Source organism: Vipera berus (genome assembly GCF_964194415.1).
Source record: "Vipera berus genome assembly, chromosome: 2".
Classification (NCBI taxonomy): domain Eukaryota; kingdom Metazoa; phylum Chordata; class Lepidosauria; order Squamata; family Viperidae; genus Vipera; species Vipera berus.
Window position 1 is genome coordinate 191,378,111 of NC_138203.1, and position 24,373 is coordinate 191,402,483.

Here is a 24,373-nt window from a genome sequence, read left to right on the forward strand (position 1 = left end):
CCCACCCAGTAGGCCATACACTAGCCACGCCCACCCAGTAGGCCACACCCACCCAGGCCATGCCCACCCAGCCCCCTGAGGGCAACTGCAATGCTGATGCGGCTCTGAATGAAATTGAGTTTGACACCCCTGTGCTAGACAGTATGAATACTTAATACAGGTCTGTTGCACTATATGCCATTGGGAACCATATTCTATGCTATAAGAAAACTACACTGTATTTTATTATTGAAGTCACCTTTAACAAATTAATGCTACTCAGTTGTATTTAGGTTAACACTAATGATGATTTTTGTCTCTTTCCAGGTGGTATGGTCAAGAAAAAGATTACAATGTTCTAGTAATGGATCTTCTTGGACCTAGTCTTGAAGATCTCTTCAACTTCTGTTCTCGAAGGTTCACAATGAAAACAGTACTTATGTTAGCAGACCAGGTATGTAAATTGTGTAAATACTCTGCTTGGGTGAGGAGTACCAGAAGTTCCCTAAAATGCAGTTTGCTTTGTGTTTTCAAATACACATAAAGTTTACTGACTTTATAAAGCACTCCCACAAGTATTTGAGCCAGATAGAATGAAAAAAACAATAATGTGAATGGGAGATCACCTGCTGAATGACACAAGATTTGTAGCCCAAATCATGCAATATAGAGTATATTATTTCATGCTTAGCATTATTAATTGTCTTTATCCCAAATCTTAAATTCAAAAGTAGTTGCAATAGTTCTATGCTATATCTCTTCTTATGTTTATAAAAGTTTTAAGAGTTTTAAAATTGAAATAAGAACTAATATAAATGAAAGAAAAGAGAAAACCTCAAAAAGAAAGAATGAAAAGAGATAGAAGTAGCTTCTGATTTTCTTTACAGGAAATTACAAAATTACCTCTTACTCAGTGGTTACAAAAAAGCTGTTTTTCTATTGTCTATTTTTTCCAATTTTAAAGCCATAAATCGTAAGTTCAATTTTTTCTGTTTTGTGCAAATAAATATTTATAAGTGGTTTACAAACACCAATAAACGTAGATAAACAGGGGACAAGGGATAGCCTTGTCTTGTTCCTTTTTGTATCTCACTTGGTTGGTTAGGAGTCCATTAACTATATATATTGTACACATGGCGGTGCCAAAATGCTTTTGCATCTCTAGCTGCCAAATAAAAGATGGTAAATTGAAGCAATGTTAAAGAAGAAGCATTAACTACAATTTTTATCCAGTCCTTCAATGAAGCATGTTTGTATAAAGATTCAAATTCAAAGTATGGGAGTATAATGCAAAAATTTTAAAGATACTGTTTCTTGCAATTGCAGAAGAATGCCTGTTGAAAAGCAGTTTTTCTGCTGTTATTATTTCATTCTTTTGAATGAAATACTCCAGTCAGAGATATACTTTGCTTTTTTAAAAAACCTCATTTTCTATGAGAAAACAAGATTACTACTCTGCTACCCAGGTTTAACCACAATATTTTGAGGATAAGAGTTGGAAGAATAGTTGCATATTGGGAATAGGAGGGTGCATGCAGGCCACAGATGCCCCTATTTTAAAAATTCTCCAATAGGTCTATAGAAGTATATTGATCATTTAACATGACACAACAGAAACCTAAGTTCTTTTAATATAGAGCAATACATAGACTAGACATGAATAACATAACTTGTTTTTCTATGGTCAATAATATGAATACATGTACATAATAAAGCAGACATGTCAAACACAAGGCCCGGGGGCCAGATCCGGCCCGCGAAGTGGTTTCATGTGGCCCGCGAAGCCATCCTGGAAACAGTGAGGGAACGGCCCCCACTGCCTTGGCCCTGGCCCAGAGACCCTCCTTCTGCCAGAGACCCTCAGATCTGTCCCACCCCTGCCCAGGCCCCCATAGGCACCCTTGATGCAAACGATGTAGAGCTGGCCATGCCCACCCAGTAGGCCATACGCACTCTAGCCACGCCCACCCAGTAGGCCACGCCCACCCAGTAGGCCACGCCCACCCTGGCCATACCCACCTTGGCCCCCTGAGGGCAACCGCAATGCTGATGCAGCCCTCAATGAAATTGAGTTTGACACTACTGTAATAAAGGCTCAAAATGATAAAAGGATTTTATGGAGAGAAACAGTATGTTTTAGTTCTATAGAATAAACAGGATAATTCTTAACATTACATATTTGTTTCGTATTTTGCTTTTCACCTCAAGCAGATATCAGAGAATGCTGACAGGAATCATAAACAAATTTTGCAATCCAGAAAGTTAAAACACATGTGAAAATTAATAACAGTTAAAAGCCTGGCAAAATGTTTCATTTAAAATTCTTTTTTAAGCGTAAGCCATGAAGCAATATAGAAGGCTCTCTCATGTGTCAAATAGTTAGATCTTTAACAGCTTCTTCAGAAGAGCCTATTCAGCAGATTTCATTGGAAAGACAGGATAATCATCAGCCATTTCAGGACTTTAAAGATTAATGTCAAGAATGTGAATAATAGACATCTCTGGAGAGAATGTGGAATTTTTCCCTCTTTGGATTGCATCAGATCTAGATATAATCCAACCGTAAACTACTTCCAGTTCACCAAATTTACTCCAGGAAAACTATTGGACTAAATTGAGATTGATGTAATCCAGAGGAACAGCAGAGTTCAGAGTTGCCCAACTATTCCATTTTCCTAGTGTAGATTTTGTACATATCTGATTGATATTAATAGCTTAAACTGCATTTAGTAAGCAAACAGAAATCAATAAACATCTTTCAATCCCAACATCATGTGATCCCTGTACTTTGCAGCATGGTATCAATTATAACATCTGGGCAGTTTTCAAAGATAGTCATAGTGGAAAAAAAATTCAGTAGTCATGATAGGAAGTAACAAAAGCATGGATAACAACCCCCCCCCCCAAAAAAAAATCAAGAGGGGTCAAAGTTAGCCTAGCAATTGTAATTGTGAAAATGCACACCTGTCATGGTCTGTGAGAATAACCTTTGAGAGACGGGGGAAAGGCACAGTCTTGACAACTGTCATGCAAAAGATGTCTCAGTCCATAGAAGGAAAGGGCAGGCGAAGACTCTTAGATAGAAGGGACCCTCTAGAAGTGCTTTCCAAATTGTAAGATTCTGATGCCGTAACCTTACAGAAAAGGTAATGTTGGCACTCTTGAAAGGCTGACAGCTCTTCACCTTTAATTCTGTATCCAGTGGCACCTAAAGATCAAGGAGAATTCTTAGATTATAGATTATATTCAAGTAGGAGTGCAGTTCCATCCTAAATAGACTAAATTGTAATCACTGAGTCAAGTTTCCTGTTTATCAATGTTATCTCTATCTTGTATTGATTTAATTTCACATTATTGGAATCAGGCATGCTTCAAGGGTACAGAATGCTTTTTGGAGTGGAATGGTTAAGAAGCAGTAATTGGACTCTATGCATTCATTTTCCAATTTAAATAATAAAGACTCTATTGCCAAAGACTATCCAGGAAGTGCATGTTTTTGGTAAGAATAAGTCCCTCTTGACGTTTGGCATTAGGATATGCCCTGATTGATTTGCTAAACTGAGAGAGGCAAGATTTAGGTATACTTTGTTTAAATCGTGCTCTTTACAAACCACAAAGAATCCATAATAACAAAGCATTGGGACAGCTGAGGGCCATGAAATGGATGGAGTTACATTGCTTGTGCTCATGAGGCAGAATTTTGAGGGGAGTTTGAAAACTTGGGTTTTCCATTTCAAAGTGGTAGGAAACTGCACTATTCATTTGCTGCAGTCATCATCAGAGATGGCAAAAAGACTTGTTTATCCTTGCTACAGACCATGCCAGTCTCCTGCCCACCAGTCCTATCCCATAAATCCCTCTCTGTCAGCTAATATATCCATCTTCTGTCTCAATAATATATGCCAAATCAGTGCTTTGAACAAAATTCAGTTCTGGATAACAAATGTGTAAGCAACAACAGATATTACACTGAAGAGCTGGATGTTTTCTTTAGAGGAGTTGTCTTCACTGTCACCTTGATCTCTTTGGGTAGATGGTAATCTGAAAAGAAGCTCTGAATCCAATACATGTAATAAAATTTAAGTTCTTCCTGTATCTTTTCCTACTAGCTATTACTTTGAATGTGCACAGATCCAGGCCATCTCCCAGTCTTAATTTTTCCTGTACCTGCCTAATGGAACTCATGATACTAGGCTCTGATAGAACTAGTAGTTACCTACGTTAACATATCTGCCCCATCCCTGTTCCAACGTAACTTTCACATTGAGCTAACCAGCAATAATCTTCCTGTACAACAGACATGTCAAACTCGCAACGACACGTGACGTTGCGAGATGTATCGGGACTGTTTTGCCATTGCTGGCAAGGGGGTGGGCGTGGCTTCCGGACGACTCGTCCAGCCTGTGGGCCGGCAGTTTGACACCCCTGCTCTACAACAAGGTTCCTTTGTAGCATCAGGCTCAGACATCTGATACAATTCTAGACAGATGGTTTTTGCAAGATGCCCAGAGTGAAAATAACTGATTTTGTGTGAAGACTGTTTTCCACAAGCAGGCATTAGGCTACCATATAGACACTCAGCCAGATGTTGAGGTGCACTGATCCTCTAATTTACTTAGGCAGTATGGTGATCTCCACTTTTAGGGGTGTTGATAGTTCCATAAGATAGTGTTCCTTTTCTCATTATCTGATAATGAAAAACATTTATTTACAAAACATTGAGTAGGTTCATTAACTGGTTTAGATTATGTTCAGGTAATAAGATTGATGCAAATATTTTTGAATTATAGGACAGATTATTATTAAAATCATACCTGAAATGCTTTTAAATTTGACCAATTTTCTTCTTGTTTACAGATGATCAGTAGAATTGAATATGTGCATACAAAGAATTTTATACACAGAGACATTAAACCAGATAACTTTCTAATGGGTATCGGACGTCACTGTAATAAGGTTAGTCTTAACACTTTTTTTGCATGAAAAAAGTTAAAATAAAATACAGTTTATTGAAAAGTTGTGCTGCTTTAGTTAGCTATAGTATTTTATCAAAAGACAAGATTTTCAGTCATACTCCTGCAAGAAAATCATATGATCTCTGCCTTTGTTCAGACCTTAGTTAAGCAAATCAGTATGTTATATAACCTATCTTTCTTTGCATACTCAAGTTGCTTCTAGTAAATATCCTATTATTCAAAATCAATGAATTACAGTAGCACAGCTTGCCATAAACTGATTTTTATTGTTTGCTGTATTTATTAGCATGTTGGAGTCTTGACTTCCAGTTACCTAGATTTTTAATTGGGTAGAATCAACTTCTAAAGAAATATTGGTTTGTAACACTGTAGTTTAGTTTATTCAACTGTGTCCTGTGCATTCACAAGCCTGTGGAAGTTCAGAATGCAGTTTATGGGTAGGTATAGGTTAACATTTGCTTCTAGAATTTTAATATTTCATTGGATTTTAAGTGTGGGTAGAAGGGGTTGGTAGAAATTGAGCTGGAAATGCATGTTTTCTTTTGAAACTTTTGATTGGAAATATTCTTGGCTAGCTTGCGAGAGTAATCTGCTATCCTGTACATTGAGCTCGAGCAGACAGGCAGCATTGGCAATGCATTTAAGCATGCTGTTAAATAGAAATTCTTAAGTTTGGGGAAATGTATGTGAAATGAATCTATATTGGCAGCAACATTCCCATACAGATTGGTTCTTCATAAGCCATCAGTGTTTACCTTTTTGATATTTTTAGCTATAAAATGTTACCTTTGTTTGCCTGTATGAATGCCAACTTGGAGCCATTACTTTAGAGCAAAATCAAACCAACAACCGCCTGTTGAATTCTGCTTTAAAGGCGTTCAGTGAAGCATTAAACAACTTTGGGGAGTTGGGGTGAAAAGAAATTGCAAAAGTCAAATTTAGTCAGTCCTATTTCTATTGAACTTTATCTCTAAATTTCATATTCTTGTTTCTTTAATGCAGTCCTTTAATTTTCTGACAAGAACTGGAAGTATAACTAGAAAAAAAATATAAACCAGTCTTGATTTGATATTTCTTCTCTTTTTGGGCCATTTCTCCATATTCTTTGACAGTTATAGTGAGCTGGCATTGCAACACATTATTTTTTTTCTTGTGATATGAAAATGTGGTCTGAAAAATATTGTGCTTTGTTAAGTGACTTTATTAGAGTCACATTGGATGATGTAAAAAAGGACCACATTTTTCAGTCTAATAGCCATTTAAATAGAGTGACAAGCATTAAATTTTAGACACTTGTTCGATATTACAAGTAATCCTATACATACGATTATAACCCTCTTTGTTTAATCCACATAGAATTTAAAGCTTTAAAAGTGTGAAATCAGCAGTTCCTTTAAATATTGATATGGTTTAAACTTTTCTTCCTTTAGCAAAAATTCAGATGAATTTTGTATCACATAGCCATTGTTTTAAGACACGGTGTTTACAGTTGGTGAGGCTGTTTTGTTAATCATGTTCCAATAAATTATGTTTATAATAAACTAAAATATAGACAATAAAATTGGAATGCTTTATTTCTAAACATTTATTTTAAAATGTTATGTGTTAGGAATTGTCTTACTCCTAATATAAGGTCTTCTTTGAGCCTCTCCTACAAGAAGCCCTGCATGCTTATGAAAGTGAACTTAAGGTGACTAAATGCCTTCTACCTCTTCCTTACTGAAGATTTATTTCCCACATGTTTGGGGGAAGGGCAGCATATATGTAAACGCCAAAAATTCCTTTTTATTAAGCCAAATATTGCCATTGCTATCCCTGTTCAAGGCAGTGTCATTTTCAAGTGGCATGCTCAAGTTTATCTTGCCACATCTAAATTTTTTCCTGTGTCACATGATCTCCTTTGGAAAACTGTAGTGCTTGGTGGAAGAAGGATGGCATTTGGCTACCCTATTCTTTCTCTAACGCCTCGGTGTTGCCTGTCTGCGCCAGCCATTGTTGCAATGTAAGCAATACTGTTTGATGCACTGCCACCCTCTATTGTTTGTTCAGTGTTTAGAATCTCCAGTGGGGAAGAGGAAAAGAAGCATGACTGTTAGTACTTCTCAGGACCCATCTTTCTCAGGATTAAACCAGGTCTGAAACTGTCTCTATTCCAACCTCAATCCCAACTCATACGCGTTTTTGTTTTATTTCGGAAAACATGTAGATTTGCAAAAAGCACCTTATGTTGGCATTATTCAGACATACTTGGCAAACATGTAACATTACTAAGCGCCTCTCTTCAGATAAAAGGTTCTTCTTTTTTCCCATGTTAATATGATTAAGGTTATCTCTGAACTTTGTATTAATCCTAGAAGAGTACCTCTGTGTTCTGAAATATGACGATGTAGGATGTAGAACGTATTGTGAAGGGTTAGAAATGCCTACGTGTGCATGGTCTGGTAGTAGGTCTTGATGAGATTTGTTTCCCTCTTCATTAATATGATTACTATGTTTGGAGAAAAATGCATTTTGGATGGGGAGAATCAAGACCTACTCTACTTTTTCCAAAGAACATGCTTTGTTTCCAGCAGTAAATTTTAATAGAGCTTTTTAGTATAGGTCAAGTAACTAAGGTAATTGTATCTTATTAAAAATTTACCATATTTTAGTTGATGAATTCTTAGCGCCTTAAACAGCTGTCTATTTACTAAACATGAATTTTATTATAATACTTTGGGCCCATGAATTTAGAAATGTGGCAATTGGAATAGTTTTCATTATATGCAGCGTTCTTTTATGCTATATTGTGGCTCAAATTACGGTATCTGTCTAATTTATAACATTGGAACTTGTTCAAAATTCAACATAGCCCCAGGGTGGGTTTTAGGATTTCATAATATACAGTGGGACAAAAAAGTATTTAGTCAGCCACCAATTGTGCAAGTTCTCCCACTTAAAAAGATGAGAGAGGCCTGTAATTTTCATCATAGGTATACCTCAACTATGAGAGACAAAATGGGGGGAAAGAATCCAGGAAATCACATTGTAGGATTTCTAATGAATTTATTTGCAAATTATGGTGGAAAATAAATATTTGGTCAATAACAAAAGTTCATCTCAATACTTTGTTATATACCCTTTGTTGGCAATGACAGAGGTCAAACATTTTCTGTAAGTCTTCACAAGGTTTGCACACACTGTTGCTGGTATTTTGGCCCATTCCTCCATGCAGATCTCCTCTAGAGCAGTGATGTTTTGGGGCTGTCGCTGGGCAACACGGACTTTCAACTCCCTCCAAAGGTTTTCTATGGGGTTGAGATCTGGAGACTGGCTAGGCCACCCCAGAACCTTGAAATGCTTCTTACGAAGCCACTCCTTCGTTGCCCGGGCGGTGTGTTTGGGATCATTGTCATGCTGAAAGACCCAGCCACGTTTCATCTTCAATGCCCTTGCTGATGGAAGGAGGTTTTCACTCAAAATCTCACGATACATGGCCCCATTCATTCTTTCCTTTACATGGATCAGTCGTCCTGGTCCCTTTGCAGAAAAACAGCCCCAAAGCATGATGTTTCCACCCCCATGCTTCACAGTAGGTATGGTGTTCTTTGGATGCAACTTAGCATTCTTTCTCCTCCAAACACGACGAGTTGAGTTTTTACCAAAAAGTTCTACTTTGGTTTCATCTGACCATATGACATTCTCCCAATCCTGTTTTGGATCATCCAAATGCTCTCTAGCAAACTTCAGACGGGCCCGGACATGTACTGGCTTAAGCAGGGGGATACGTCTGGCACTGCAGGATTTGAGTCACTGGCGGCGTAGTGTGTTACTGATGGTAGCCTTTCTTACTTTGGTCCCAGCTCTCTGCAGGTCATTCACTAGGTCCCCCCGTGTGGTTCTGGGATTTTTGCTCACCGTTCTTGTGATCATTTTGACCCCACGGAGTGAGATCTTGCGTGGAGCCCCAGAACGAGGGAGATTATCAGTGGTCTTGTATGTCTTCCATTTTCTAATAATTGCTCCCACAGTTGATTTCTTCACACCAAGCTGCTTGCCTATTGCAAATTCAGTCTTCCCAGCATGGTGCAGGTCTACAATTTTGTTTCTGGTGTCCTTCGACAGCTCTTTGGTCTTGGCCATAGTGGAGTTTGGAGTGTGACTGTTTGAGGTTGTGGACTGGTGTCTTTTATACTGATAACAAGTTCAACCAGGTGCCATTCATACAGGTAATGAGTGGAGGAGAGAGGAGCCTCTTGAAGAAGAGGTTACAGGTCTGTGAGAGCCAGAAATCTTGCTTGTTTGTAGGTGACCAAATACTTATTTTACCGAGGAATATACAAATTAATTCATTAGAAATCCTACAATGTGATTTCCTGGATTCTTTCCCCCCATTTTGTCTCTCATAGTTGAGGTATACCTATGATGAAAATTACAGGCCTCTCTCATCTTTTTAAGTGGGAGAACTTGCACAATTGGTGGCTGACTAAATACTTTTTTGTCCCACTGTAGCTTTCTGCAGAGGAGGAGAATGTTAGGAGACTGATCTCAATTGTCACAGGAGTTGGTTACTTACAGAAAAACAAGAGATTAAACAAGTCAGCTGTTTAAACTGGGTTGCTTAATCATGGTTTATTTTCATGCACGATCATTAGTTTGTATTTAATAAAATTTATTTGTGAAAAATTGAAACAAGTGAAATTTTTTTTTAAAAAAAATTAAGTTGGCTGAAATCCTTTATTGAATTGATATCGGGGCGGGGGGGAAGAGAAGGGTAAATATGGAGACTCATTGAGTTATTCAGAACCATTTGGCTCGATCAGGTCGTGCCAGAAATGTTTTAGTATAACATAATAATTGGGCCAGTGTGAAGACTGTGTCCTATGCTAATTAAAAGAAAGTGACACTTCTTGTTCTAAAATTGATTTACCTAAATATAAAGTAGATCTATTTTGTGCGATGAAGAACAATATCCTTTTTGTGTTAAAACGTGCTGCACTGGAGAATAGAAAAGTACAAATAAGAACCTTTATCCCAGCGGAAGCAGCAGAAGTACCTTGCCAATTTCAGATTGCAATCATTGAGTTTCCCTTCCCGGTCCATCATTCCAGTTCTGACTAGATTTCCTGAATTACTCTGAAACTAAATCAGCAAGAGTCATGCAGGCTTTCATGAGGGGAGAGTAAATTAGGAAGATTTGAAGACAATAGCTTGGGGAAGTATGGTTTATTGGGTGAATAGTATTTATCTAATCTCAAAAGTAATGTGCTCACTTCTTAACCAAAGCAATTTAAGAGGGAGTGTTGTTATGTTGCTAGGTAACTTTGCTTCCTAGCATTTTTCCCAGTAATGAAGCATGGCTTTGGTGTTTTGAGATTGTAAGAATATATTAGCATAGAAGAGTTACATGACAGAGTTCTTTCCTTGCCGTTATCTACCCTTAACCATTAAATCAAATACTTAATACAGTTGAAATCTGATAAATTCAACTTTTAAAAACTTGATGCCATAGCATTCCAAAATGGCTTTTATATAATGTTTTAAAATACTCTGTTAGTGAAGGTGTATTGCAGATGATCTGAAACATTTCAAAACTCTTTAAAAAATAGCCATTCTTGTTCATCTGGAGTAATTATTTTGCCTCAGTGCTTTATAAGAGTGTGGCCTACCTATATCTTCCACTTGTCCAAATCAGAGAGAAAAAGAAAATAAATTCTGAAAATTATAAAATTAATGTCAACTACTTTTATAATACTTTAAAAAACATAATCTCTTTCCTGCCTTGTGCTAGTAAAGGAAATACTAATTAATCTACTAATATTTCAACTTTATAAGGTTTACTTATTTGAATCAACTAGGTATTCTGTGTTTTGTGTTGTTTTCAGGTCATCAATCACAGATGGTTAAATATCATCCATCTACATTCACCTATAACATAAACACAAGTGTTCAGTTAACTTTAAATCAGGAGTCAACAGTATTACGCCTGCAACACACTAGGATAGCACTCACTGATCTTTTAAGATTGAGCAAAATCTCTTGGGATATCCAAATCAGTTTGAGATCTAACTTTCAAAATGTATTTTTAAAAATTAGTTCTGTTAGCAAAATGTGTGATGATGCCTGTTGACCCTGCTTTAAATACTGTCTCTCATTGAGTCTAAACTTCTTGAACATGGCAAATTGTAAAAGCCCGAAAACTATTTCTTTATATACTTGCTTGCTTATTAAATAAGCTTATAGTAAAATGTCACTTAAAGGCACTAGTAACCTGAACATCCGTTAAATGATTGCTTTCAAATGTTTTCTAAAATTTAGTCAATTATTTTATGCTTTTATTTTAGAAAACTTCTCTCTCTCTCACTCTCTCACTCTCTCACTCTCACTCTCACTCTTTAAAATCTTTTTTTCTGTATTGCCTGTAGAAATTTGGCCAAAAAATGTACAGGAATTATTAGGAGTTTTAGCACACTTCCTAAAATGGACTAGACCAGGGGTAGGTAACCTCGGCTCTTTTATGACTCATGGACTTCAACTCCCAGAATTCCTGAGTCAGCATAGCATAGCTGACTCAGGAATTCTGGGAGTTGAAGTCCATGAGTCATAAAAGAGCCGAGGTTGCCTATCCCTGGACTAGACTAAACTCTTAAAAATTGTTTTATTTCCTTATGCTAGTCTTAGTTTTGTACAAAACAAAATTGATAGTTTTTTTAATTAGACAACTTTATTTCTTATATATTTAATTTGCCACATATAACAACTCCCAGATTATTTGCAACTGAACATTTTAGCTAAATTTGATGGTACTTCAATTAATAAAATAAATTATCTTGTGTCAATTTGATTGTGAATTCAACTGTTTAGATATTCTTTGATGAATATGAAAGAATGCTTCAGCATAGTGGAAAAAAATTATAGCAAGTGGCAGAAAAGCAAAATTACTTGAGAAATTAAAACAGTTTCATAAAATTGGCCCCTTTCCCTTTTTTGTCACATATATAATACGAAAATATTAAATTTATGTGGCCTAGCTTTATTCCATTATTTGTTTTAGAATATTTTAATTTTCTACAGTCCTTACAGTCTCTTTAGTGGCATGTCAATATATAGAACATCCATAAGAAAGTAATACAATCAATAGCTTTTGCAGTGAAACTCACTTTGAATAATTTTATTTGTTTTTTTCCTAAGATGAGAAAGGTTAGGTCCATTTTATATTTTATTTTTCAAGTAATAATGAAGAGTTGTGATTTTGTTTCCCTTGCCTTTAAATATGATTGAATTTAATTTTGTTGATCTCAGTTATCTATTAGGCATATACTTAAAAGTTCTGATGATCTTTCCAAGTGCCATCTGGAAATTTGAATCTATTTTATCTATTTTAAAGTTATTCCTTATTGACTTTGGGTTGGCCAAAAAGTACCGGGACAACAGAACAAGGCAACACATACCATATAGAGAAGACAAAAATCTCACTGGTACAGCTAGATATGCAAGCATTAATGCACATCTTGGCATTGAACAGAGGTAAGTGTCCAAGCAATTACTGTAAACTCTAGAAATTTCTGGGTTGTTTCTAATTGTCAGATAAAGATGCTGAGATTATAATTTAGTAACATTGGGAAGACCACACATTTCCTACTTGTGCCATAATATTTGGGATCTTGAATAGTTACGTTATGACTAAAAATTAATTTAAATGTTCTTACAGTAGAGCAAATATTTGTGTTGTGTAGCTTGAAGACACCAAAATATCTATGACAAATACATTTTTATCTGTCCATCTTATACCTATGTGTTGCCTTAACAAGTAAAGTCATTTGATGTAACTAACAGCAGAGTGAATATCCGACATAAAACCATCCTTAGGTGTTTCCTACAAAACTCTAGTGTTAAATAAAAGCGGAAACACTTCGCAACAGAAATAGCAAATGTTGTCAAGTTAAAATTATTTCTTAAAGACCTTAAAACTTAAAAGATTTCTTTGTTCTTACCCTCCTAAGAGATTGCTGTTTTTAAAATAATTATTTTTGGTGCATATAGTAGTAGTTTATATCTAATAAGATTTTAATCCCTGAAATATAGTACTCCAGCTGAAGTAAACTTTTTCCTTAACAAACCAAGCATTTTCATACACATTTCATAATATGTGAATCATAATTTATCAATAATGCCTTTTCCTTCATATTGTGATAGTTTGTAATTTTTTAATTGTGTTCAACTTCTTTTAACATGGTACTATTCAACTGGTATATTGGACTTAACATGTTTTCTGATGCCTTTGTTGGCATAATACCGGTGGTATCAGTCATCAAACATAAAAGTTACATTATTTCTGGAATCAGTTTTTTTATCATAAAGTTTCAAAGTTCACAGTTAAATTTAACTTTTGAATGTTTTCAGTTATATTTTGTGTAGAATAAGAATCAGAATAGTTCATAACTGTTTTGCTGTTAGTGCTTTGCTTTTATGTGTACACAGTTTTCGTGCTTCCATGATCTCACTATTATATTAGGAGGGCAATTCGGAAATAAACCTCTGTTTGGTTACCAATGACAGACACTCGCAGATACAGAACTTTCATTATACACATCAGAAAACTACAACGTTACATTACTTTTTGACATAATCGCCATTCAAATTGAGGCACTTGTCATAGCGTCTTACAAGGTTTGAAATTTCTTAATATGTGCTAGATGCACACTGCTAGATGCACCCAAGAACTTTTGAAGCAGTTCCGTTGGGATGTTTTTGATCACCCCTTCTATAGCCCTAATTTGCCACCGAGCAACTACTGCTAAGGAATTTCAAACCTTGTAAGACGCTGACAAGTGTCTCAATCTGTGACAATTATGTGGAAAAGTAATGTAACATTGCAGTTTCTAATGTGTATAATAAAAGTTCTGAATCTGTGAGTGTCTGTCATTGATAACCAAACGGAGGTTTATTTCCGAATTGCTCTCGTATTATCAAGATCGATATGGGGCTGAATGGAGCTCGTGTAGCTTGCTTTATGCACAGTTCTTGACCAAATGATTGGCAAATAAGGGGAAATGATTTCAGCAGTCATTAAAATCAAAATTAATATTTGCTTTTGCATATAAATATGTATATTACAAAAATTGCTTGATGATTATTTTATTCTCTTAATACTTCATCCTAAGATAAGATAAAATTAGGAATTTAAAATTTGATAAGGAGAAAAATAGCAAAATCAAAACTTGGATATGCCAGGAAAACTTGTATGCGGTTTGCTAAAATTTGTATTGCTATATCATCTCTAAGGAAAACAAGAAATAACAAATGCATGATTATAGTTTTCCAAATAAGTTTGGTAAATCTTATTTATTACTGTTGTATATCAGTATATTGCACATTTTACTGACAGTTCATGTTCATACCCTGTTGAGGCCTGAGAAATGAAGCTATTCAATTTATGAATAAGCATATAAAACTTTTTCCCTCAGTCGTCGTGATGATATGGAGTCATTAGGATATGTATTGATGTACTTTAACAGAACCAGCCTTCCGTGGCAAGGATTAAAGGTATGTTAAAAACTTCATAGAGAGATGTAAAAGACCATACTAAAATAAGCATAATATTGTATATTTGTAATTCAGATGCTGTGAAATAGATAGAATGTCTGGTATGATATGCCACATGCATAAGTATAAACAGAATATGGTCTAGGCTGCTTTTTATCTCTTCTCCCCCCACCCCCAGTGTTTATTTCTGCCAAATATTTTACAGTTAAAACATCCTCAGAGAAAGACATTAGGGATAAGATAGCCTTAAAGCAGAGCTCCCCAACCTTTCTGGCTTGGTGGCCTGGAAGGAAAGGGAGGAGCAAGGAAATGTATGGGTGTGTGCACAGTGGCGCTTGCATGCATGTGCATACACAAGCAGACAGCACGCTCCTGTGGCATCATGCTGGCGCACGCACAAGTGGGCCACTGGGGCCTACATGTATGCGCAAATGGGCCACTAGTGCCTGCATGATGCTGGTGGCATGCATGCACAAATGGGGCTTCTAGTGCCCGCATGGTGGCACTACCATGAGTGGGGGAGGCTGGTGGCCAAGGCCACGGCCCAGTACCGGGCCGTGGACCATAGGTTGGGGACCCTTGCCTTAAAGGACAATGTGCAGTTTGAATAATGATTCAGAGAGGTTATTGGAAAGTGCCCTATCCAAAGAACCTTTATCTTGAGGCCTTGCTCAAAGTACTGCAGCCTCTCCATCTTCAGGATTGTGGATAGGGATTTAAAAATGAGAGATATACACGCATAGGCGCACATTCATTTACACTCATTGACATAATGTACAAATGTGTGTGAGAGATAGAAATATATTGGTACTTTCGCAAGAGGTTATATAATTCAGATGATGATTTTGAGTATATTGTAATTTGTGCTAGAAATGTTAAGCTATCACCTGCAATCTAATACCAAGAACATTATGAGATTTCTATATTTACTCAAAATCTGACTGTCTAGGAAAAACGTTAGAAGCAGCCATATAATATAATCCTGTCATGGGCTAACTAGGCTGCAGTAATTGACACTCTGTAGCTTTAAAACGTATAAGAAAGATTTTTATTTTCTTTGTGGTGAATCCTGGAACTTGGCAATTTCCTTTAGACCTGTGATAATAAAGTAGCATTGTTCCATTTATATTTATTCATATTTTTACAGGCTGCAACAAAGAAGCAGAAATATGAAAAGATTAGTGAAAAGAAGATGTCTACTCCTGTTGAAATTTTGTGTAAGGTACAAACTCTTTTAAAAAATTGTCTTTGATAATCAGTCATATTTTATTTTGAAAATAAGCCAATGATTTTTGGGAGGTATAGTGCTCTGTTCTGGGCCCAGTGCTTTTCAACATCTTCATCAATGATTTGGATGAGGGGATAGATGGAGAACTGATCAAATTTGCAGGCGACACCAAGCTGGCAGGAATAGTCAACACTCCAGAAGACAGGCTTAAGATACAGGAGGATCTGGACAGACTTGAACACTGGGCACTAGCAAACAAAATGAAATTCAAGGGTGAAAAAAGTAAGGTTCTACATTTAGGCAAGAAAAACTAAATGCACGGATACAGTGTAGGTGGTACCTTGCTCAACAATAGTAACTGTGAGAAGGATCTCAGAGTTTTAGTAGACAATCACTTAAATATGAGCCAGCAGTGTGCTGCAGCTGCCAAAAAAGCCATCCAGTGCTAGGCTGCATTAACAGAGGGATAAAATCAAGATCACGTAAGCTGTTAATACCACTTTACAATGCCTTGGTAAGGCCACACTTGGAATACTGCGTCCAGTTTTGGTCACCATGATGTAAAAAAGATGTTGAAACTCTAGAGAGAGTACAAAGAAGATCAACAAAGATGATTAGGGGACTGGAGGCTAAAACATATAAAGAACGGTTGCTGGAATTGGGTATGTCTAGTCTAATGAAGAGAAGGACAAGGGGTAATGTGATAGCAGGGTTCCAATATCTCAGGGGCTGCCACAAAGAAAAGGGAGTCAAGCTATTCTCCAAAGCACCTGAAGGCAGGACAAGAAGCAAGGGATGGAAATTAATCAAAGAGAGAAGCAACCTAGAACTAAGGAGAAATTCCCTGATAGAACAATTAAGCAGTGGAAAAACCTGCCTCCAGGAGTTGTGAATACTCCAACACTGAAATTTTTAAGACAAGACTGGACAACCATTTGTCTGAATTGATATAGGGTTTCCTGCCTGAGCAGGGGGTAGGAGTAGATGATCTCCAAGGTCCCTTCCAACTGTATTATTATTGTTGTTATCAATCTATCTTTTAGTGTCACTTTTTCTTTCCTTTTTCTGTTACTTTCCATTTTCCTAAAAAAAGAATTTCTAGATATAAAAATTGTGGGAAATCTGCCTCTAAATTCTGCTTGGATTTCTTTTGTTCACAGGGATTTCCTGCAGAATTTGCAATGTATCTGAACTACTGCCGTGGCCTGCGCTTTGAAGAAGCTCCTGATTATATGTATCTGAGGCAGCTATTCCGTATCCTTTTCAGGTTGGTCTTGTAGGATACCTTGTGAATATTCGAAGAGAACAGTTTTAGCAACAATTTTATCATTCACATGGTTAGCTTGGCTAGATAACACTCTGTTGTTCCAGAAGTTGGACTGAAAATATATGTAAAAGAAATTTGAATATACTAGAAGTAGACTTCATTGGGAAGAAGTTCTTTCCTGATCCTGTATCAAAATGATTTTGTCTCTGGGTAGCCCACCCCTCATTGCATTGTGATGTCTGTTTTGTGATTGGCTATATTGGTCAGATCGGCCAGAGTACATACAGTCAGACCTAAGCAAGCTGAACTCTGTAACAACCATTTTAGGAAGTATTTTCTTTGGTCCACAAAGGTTGGTTATATCATAATTCAGTCAACTCAACATAAACAGTACTTGAAATTAGTACTGTACTGTAACTTGTTAGTGAATCAGTGCTTGAATTTGCTCAAAATTAATATTAACCGCAGAGGAGGTTAAAGTGAGTGATCAAGATCACAATAGCCTTACATGGTCATTTGCAGAATTGCAGACGTTTATCCGTGCTCTTAGTGCAGGGTTCAACTAAAAAAAGAGAAGTGGGGATAATGATTAATATTTCCCTTTCCCCTATGAAGCAATTTGAAGGGCTTTACACTTTACGCATGGGACTCTTTCAACTTGAGCCAAAGCTTCTAAAGAATTACCAGAGGACTTTGAAAGTTGCTGCAAGCAGATTTTAATTATTAACCACAGCACTGCATAATGTTCAATGTTTTACAAAATGTCTCATTTTGAATGCCAGTGAAACCTGCTTATTCAACAGCAATTCAAGTATGGCATTTTTGTGGTGGTTTTCTTACTTTTTAAATTTTACCCTCTGTAGGACCCTGAATCATCAATACGACTACACATTTGACTGGACAATGTTAAAGCAGAAAGCCGCACAGCAGGCAGCCTCTTCCAGTGGGCAGGGGCAGCAAACCCAAACCCCCACAGGCAAGCAAACTGACAAATCCAAGAATAACCTGAAAGGTTAGTAGCCAAGAACCAAGTGACGTTACAGACCAAAAATGATAAACACTAATTTGGATCCTGCTGGTGATACGATACGTGTTAGCTCAAGGAGGTCATTAAAAACATTTATTTGGCTATTTAGTATTTAAAAAACGGACGTCCTTGGAAGATTTGACTACTAACTTTAAACCAAGTGTCCTTGTTTTCATATCATTTCTTTGGGTATGTTGGGTCATTTTAACCACTGCATCTTCTGCTCCCTCATTAACCCCTCTTCAAAATAAGCTGGCTTGGTGTTGGGAACATAGTATGATCCAAAAATCTGGGCCTAACATTTTAAGGAAGAAATTTTCTATTACTTTTTGTACTGGGCCGGTTTAGATGCGGCTTTGGTGTGGGTTTCTTTGGAGGCAAAAACAAAACAAAAAAACCCCCCAAGAGGTAAATGTTTTCTTTGAATATATTCTCTCTCCCACACATAAACAACATCAATTTTATTATTTCAATAGTAATGTGCTATTGTGAGCCACAGACAATCTTAGGAGGCAGCATGTACATTATTATATAATTAAGTAAAATTAGGGTGCTTCTTAAAAAAAAAATTAGGACATAGCTTCAGCATGATGATAGTCTGTATTCTCTGAGTATCGTAAAAAAAAATTAGGACATAGCTTCAGCATGATGATAGTCTGTATTCTCTGAATATCGTAACAGTACATCAGGGAGACGAGAGTTCTGATGTTCATGCACAAACATAGTCAAACCTTTCTCACCCCTCCCCCTCAGTAAAATACAAGAAAGGCATTGATCAGAGGATGTAGGAGGGTGGGTTAAATTTAGACAGAATACATCAAATATATGGATATACAGTATAAGGGGTAGGGGAGAGAAATGGAAAGTAAATTCGACTGAAATTACCCCCACGTTCCGGGGGGGGGGGAAATCTGTTTCTAATTTTAATTATAGCTCTGTTTGAGATTTATTGACAAAATAATAAAAGAAAGAACTTTCTACGGCAGCAGGCAGCAAATGGATCACATTTGGGAATATGTTAATTATGTTTCTATATCTGTAAATAAGATGGGCAAGCACACAAAATGCAAACAATGTAACAAAGAAATGCAAGCCCTGAGTGTCCAAATGAAATGCTACCCGAAGCTGAAAATAACTGAAAGCAAAAAGAATCAAGCCTGCACATGCAAGATCTTCAGGTCAGTAAAATACTTGTATAATTTTTCAAAATTGGGATTGTTTACTTTTCTCTTGTTTTGTGGTTGGTTTAAATTTTTGAATTATGTATAAATAAAACCAATCAGTATTTCCATTTTTATTTAGTTGAAATAAAAAGATAGATATTTCTTTTATAAGGACACATTATTAGGGTATGTAACAAAGAATATTATTAAAAGATCACAGTACTAATGATGCTTTTTTTTATTTAGGAGAATCTATACAGGACTCTGATAACTGACTACACACACCATTTTCAGTCATATCATCAGCGCCTACCGTTTTAGAATTACCTGATTAATAATGTTTCAATTACATAAATTATGTCAAGAAAAAGAAAGAAAGACGTTTAGCTGGAAAAAGAAGAATAAAAGTCTACTATCTACAAATAGGCATAGATAAATTTATGATAATAGATTATAGCAAGTGCAGCAAAGTCTTTCTTAACCATGAGGACATGTTGATACAATATAATCTCTTCGGCAGGATACAGTCTATCAGAGCAAAACAAAGATCATAAAGAAATTACTGGATAAAATGTATAAGAAGAAAATAGAAAAGTATGCAAATAATCTAGAAGGAACCATTGTTGGTTGAACTGTGTGATCATATTCACGATAATCCAATCAGTAAGGATTGTTTCCTTACTGAAATTACTGAGTCATCAGTAAATGTGTATCTTATTGATTGCTTGCAAGAATTCCAAACTGTAAAAATATTTTTATTAAAAGGCTAATGTGATGCAATGATATTAGGATGAGAAGAAATACAGAAATCAAGAAGACCAAAACCAATAAAATACCACTACACTGCTTAGTGGAATATCCTTCAAGCTGTTCCAGAAGTACGGATAATGATGCTGAAATTGCAAGACATATCTACTATACAATTATAATTTGGCAACAGCTGTTCTGCAAGCAAGAAGACTTGATTCTACCACAAGCCGTTCAATAATTCTAATTAGTAAATATTGAGCAGTATACAAATGGTGTCCTAATGCCTCCTGAACAAAAGTAAGGAAAGTAGAGATTGAAAAATTGTAGCCAATTTTTTAAAAAGATGAAGCTAAAACAAACCTACAAATGTGCAATCGCTCTTGAGTCTATTCCCATAGCTCTTTGAACTAAGTGCAAGAAAATTGTTGTTTTATTTCAGCTGTTTTGTTGAAGTGTGAAAGGAATTGACAAGATTTTAAATTAAAATTTCCAGTGACGGGGTTAAATGCAGACATTAACATGAAGTATTTCCAGCTCAGTTTCTTGTCATTATTTTCAGTATTCAATATAGGATAATTTTTTTAAAGGAAGAATTGGTTATGACAGGGATAGCCAGCAATAACCCTTGAAAATATACAATTATACTTAATTTCATGCCTAGTCAGACCGATTTAAGGAACATTTTTTCTTTAAAAGTTTTAAAAGTAATACGCCTGCATTTGATTTCAGACTATTGAAATGATAATCCAGTTATCTAATAATAGTATCCTCTTTCTCTGAACTTTTAAAGAACTCTTTTCTTTGCATTCATTCTAATTTCAGAAGTAATTTGGGATTTGAAAAGAGGAAAGGTTTTTCCGCAGTTTACGAATCAGAGTTGAAGAATATGTTTTCACTTAGTTGAAATTCCCTATTCTACTTTTAAAGCAGCATTTTATGTGTATAGCTAACTGTTCAGAGTTGTGTTACTTAAATATTGTTTGAATATATTGAAAACCAGACTAAAACAAGTTAATTGATCTCACCTAAGTTGTAAGTTATAGTGATAGCAGATATTCTCCTAGTAGATTATGACAAAAAAACTCCTCTCAGTTGCCATGAATTAATCAAGAAACCTCTAGGAGTGCATGAAATGGGGAAAGAGAGTAGTTAATTGTTAATGGGATAGAATCATATGGATAGAGGTGAAGAGAAGGAAGAAATGTGTTTCCACCAGTGAAGTTGCAAACGGAAGGGGATCGTGTACGGCAGGGGTGTCAAACTGCCGGCCCATGGGCCGGTTTCATTATACTGAAGCCATGCCCACCCCATTGCCGGCAATGCAAAAAGAGTCAGGTCACGTGACGTGGTGAGTTTGACACGTGTGTAGGGGAAGAAGATTATATTGCAGCAGGAAGACACAGGCTGGAGTTGGAGACTGATTGAGATCATGTTAGGTAGGAGAAAGTGTTAACGGTACGTAAAACGAGTATTATAATATTTATATATTGTAATGAAAGTGCATGTAGCCCTTGATTTATGACCACAATTGAGCTTGGAATTTCGGTCATAAGTCACTGCAGTCATTAAGCATGGCACTTGTGTGATTGCCTTTCTCTGAGTTCTTATATCATACTGCCTCAGGAAATGCAGGAGGCCTGGTGTCCCGTTTCCCCCCCCCCCATGCAAGACTGAAAGTATTGATCGGCTAGGCCCACCACAGTGTGGATCCTCCCCCTGTACCACCCTTTTCTCTCACCTCGCTTCATTCTGTACATGGGTCCTATTCTCATGATTCAGAAGGTTCATTCTCCAAATTGTGCAATTTGGAGAAGGAGTCTTCCAAGCCAGAGGTCCCCAACCTTTTGGGCACCAGGGGCTGGTTCCGTAAAGAGAGGTTTTTCCGTGGACCTGAGGGGGTGTGGTTTTGTGTGCTGCCTGCATCCTGTGGATGGGGCTTTGCTTGTTCAGATCGGTTGCTGGCATGCTGCGGCCCTGACCTGGTCCACGGACCGGGGTTTGGGGACCCCTGTTCCAAGCCATCCTAAGAATGATGGCGTTCACTAGTGTTTTCCAAAGAGGGGAATGCTAGTGAGACTGGCGTTCTGAAAGACTGAACCTCAGCATTTTGAGACTCATATTAAGTTATATATTTCGCCACTCAAACTGCATCAATCCGTCTTTTATATATCCCAGTTCATACTGGGGGTTTTTTAATGCCATTTTTGGTTTGTTTTGGTGAACAAAATGCCAGTAATGCACCAGAAAATATGGGTGTTTTCAGTAGATTGTGTTGCTTGATGTCTATATGTTAAAAGGACAAATTACATTTCTTGTTGTTTAATGTTATGCACACATCTAGACTGTTAGGCATATGGTGTTAGCCTACAATGTTGGGTTGAAAATATATTAACCATAATGCTATGTCTTTAAGTTGTTAATTGGCCAATGGGTGTGTAAGTGTTCTCATGGCCATAAGAGGAAGCTAGGAACGTAGCTTCTTTCTCTCTCTGAATTCACTGATCTCTACTATTACTGTTTTTGCTATGCTGTTGGTTTACTACTGTTGTAAACCTGAACTGTGTATTGACCTCTGGACCGGTAAGAAGACTTTGTAGTTTGGATTATGACTTGGACTGTTTATTTTTGACTGTGCATTTTTGTTCTTACACCACCTCAAAGTAAAATACTTTTTGCTTTTAGAACTCAGTGTATTTCTGTGTGTGACTTTTACTGCTCTCAGTGCCCTTCCTTGTCTGTGCAACTCTTTGGTAGCACAAGGAGACCTCTGCACAACAAATTCTTTAACATAGACTTTGGTTATTGCAGAGGCAGGAAGAAAACCCCATTGGAATTTTGAACTAGGGCAGATAATATGACAGTACAACATAAAGGAATTCTGATAATAGGAATAATAGAACAGAGTTATATTAAAAGCTTTCTTTTAATTTACAAATGCTACTTCAGTGGGTAATTTAGGCTTTTTGCTTATTTAGAAATTGTTCATCCAAGGGTCAGAAAACAGGTGGGAGACGAAAAAGGCTGTACACTACATGACTGAGAATTGCTAACTAAAAATGTTGGAACAACATTGTAATACTGTAGTCCACTTGAAATAGTTAATTTAAAAGCCTTAATTTTCTTTATAGTATCTCTATACATATGATATACCTGGATGGCACAGGCAGTCCTCAAGCTACAACCACAATTGAGCACTAAATTTCTGTTGCTGAGCGAGACAGTTAGTGAATTTTGCCCCATTTTACAACCTTTCTTGCCACAGTTATTAAGTGTATCACCACAATTGTTAAGTGAATCTGGCTTCCCCATTGACTTTGCTTGTCAGAAGGTCACAAAAGCTGGAGCCTGGTGCTGATCCTGGCGCTTCCGCTGAGCCCTGACAGCCCCAAAGAAGCGTTGATCCTGGTGCTTCCGCTGAGCCCTGACAGCCCTGCAGCTCCAGCCATCTCTCGCTCAGGCTTGTGCGGTGCTGCCATCGGTTCAGCTCATTCCCTTCCCCCGCTACCACTTTTCTAGGATGGTCACGTACCACCTGCCAGGTGCCAATGTACCACAGATGGTAGCCGTACCACTAGTTGAAAAGCCCTGCCCTAGATACAGTGCTTATGTTTATTATTTTCTATATGTGATAACCAGCTTAAGTTATTGGAAAGTGTCTAACTCATATCTGTGTTTGTGGTTAGAGAATCCTGGGCTGGTATGAAGTCTCTATTTCAAATACTTCTCAGTCAATGTGATCAGATGGGTTGGATGGGCGTGGTGCTTAAAAGTTTACTCTGAGGCCACTCATTATTTTCTCTCTATCTTTTTTATGCTTTTTCTTCTTTTTAAACTGTGAGCCCCCCAAAGTCAACCTCTAAATTTTACAGATAAAATTAAATTAAATCCTCCAATTATAAAGAGGTAAAAGCTGATAAAAATACCTTTTCTTAGAGACCAGGACTCAACAGAAAAAGACTAGAGACAGGTAATTTATTTCTGCATGAGTCTGAAAAAACAAGCTTCTTGTCTTTTTCAAAGTCTTCACAGTCCTGATATGCATTATAAACCAGAACGTTCTTTAAAAAATCACTCTTAAAAGTATCATCTAACATTTCTTTATTAAACACTTTTTGCCAGGCCGGTCAATAAACATTCAGTTCAATAGACACAGGGAAGAAGAGATGTCAGTTTTAGTTGAATGTCTGTTAGTATTACATAGAAAACAATAACTACCATTTTGAAAGGATGGGAAAAAATTGTAATGTATCATCCAAGGCAACATTGTAGAGTGGAAGATACAGATATAATGAATTGCTCCCATAATTCCAGTAAAAGGTCCAAAGATGCTTTCATCCATGCCTGCTGCTTTAGCCATTGAAGTTGCAACTCTTTAACAAAAGATACTACAACCATTTTACACCATAATTTTATTTATTTATTTATTTGAACCTGGAAGCAAAGTAACCTTTTTCTCCA

General features: G+C 36.7%; 1 protein-coding gene across 3 annotated transcripts in view; it reads left to right on the plus strand.

Moving 5' to 3' along the window:
* CSNK1A1 (casein kinase 1 alpha 1) overlaps positions 1–24,373 on the plus strand; it is a 44,659-nt gene that overhangs the window by 13,867 nt on the left and 6,419 nt on the right. Inside the window, exons 3-10 of one of the 3 annotated variants that reach the window (XM_081320706.1) lie at positions 307–433; positions 4,837–4,935; positions 7,005–7,088; positions 12,322–12,461; positions 14,402–14,480; positions 15,628–15,702; positions 16,869–16,975; positions 17,839–17,951. In XM_081320706.1, the coding sequence (XP_081176832.1) occupies positions 307–433; positions 4,837–4,935; positions 7,005–7,088; positions 12,322–12,461; positions 14,402–14,480; positions 15,628–15,702; positions 16,869–16,975; positions 17,839–17,951 (824 nt within the window). Of the gene's footprint in view, positions 1–306; positions 434–4,836; positions 4,936–7,004; positions 7,089–12,321; positions 12,462–14,401; positions 14,481–15,627; positions 15,703–16,868; positions 16,976–17,838; positions 17,988–24,373 lie in introns of all 3 variants that reach the window. The other 2 variants (XM_081320705.1, XM_081320707.1) reach the window with 2 other exon arrangements.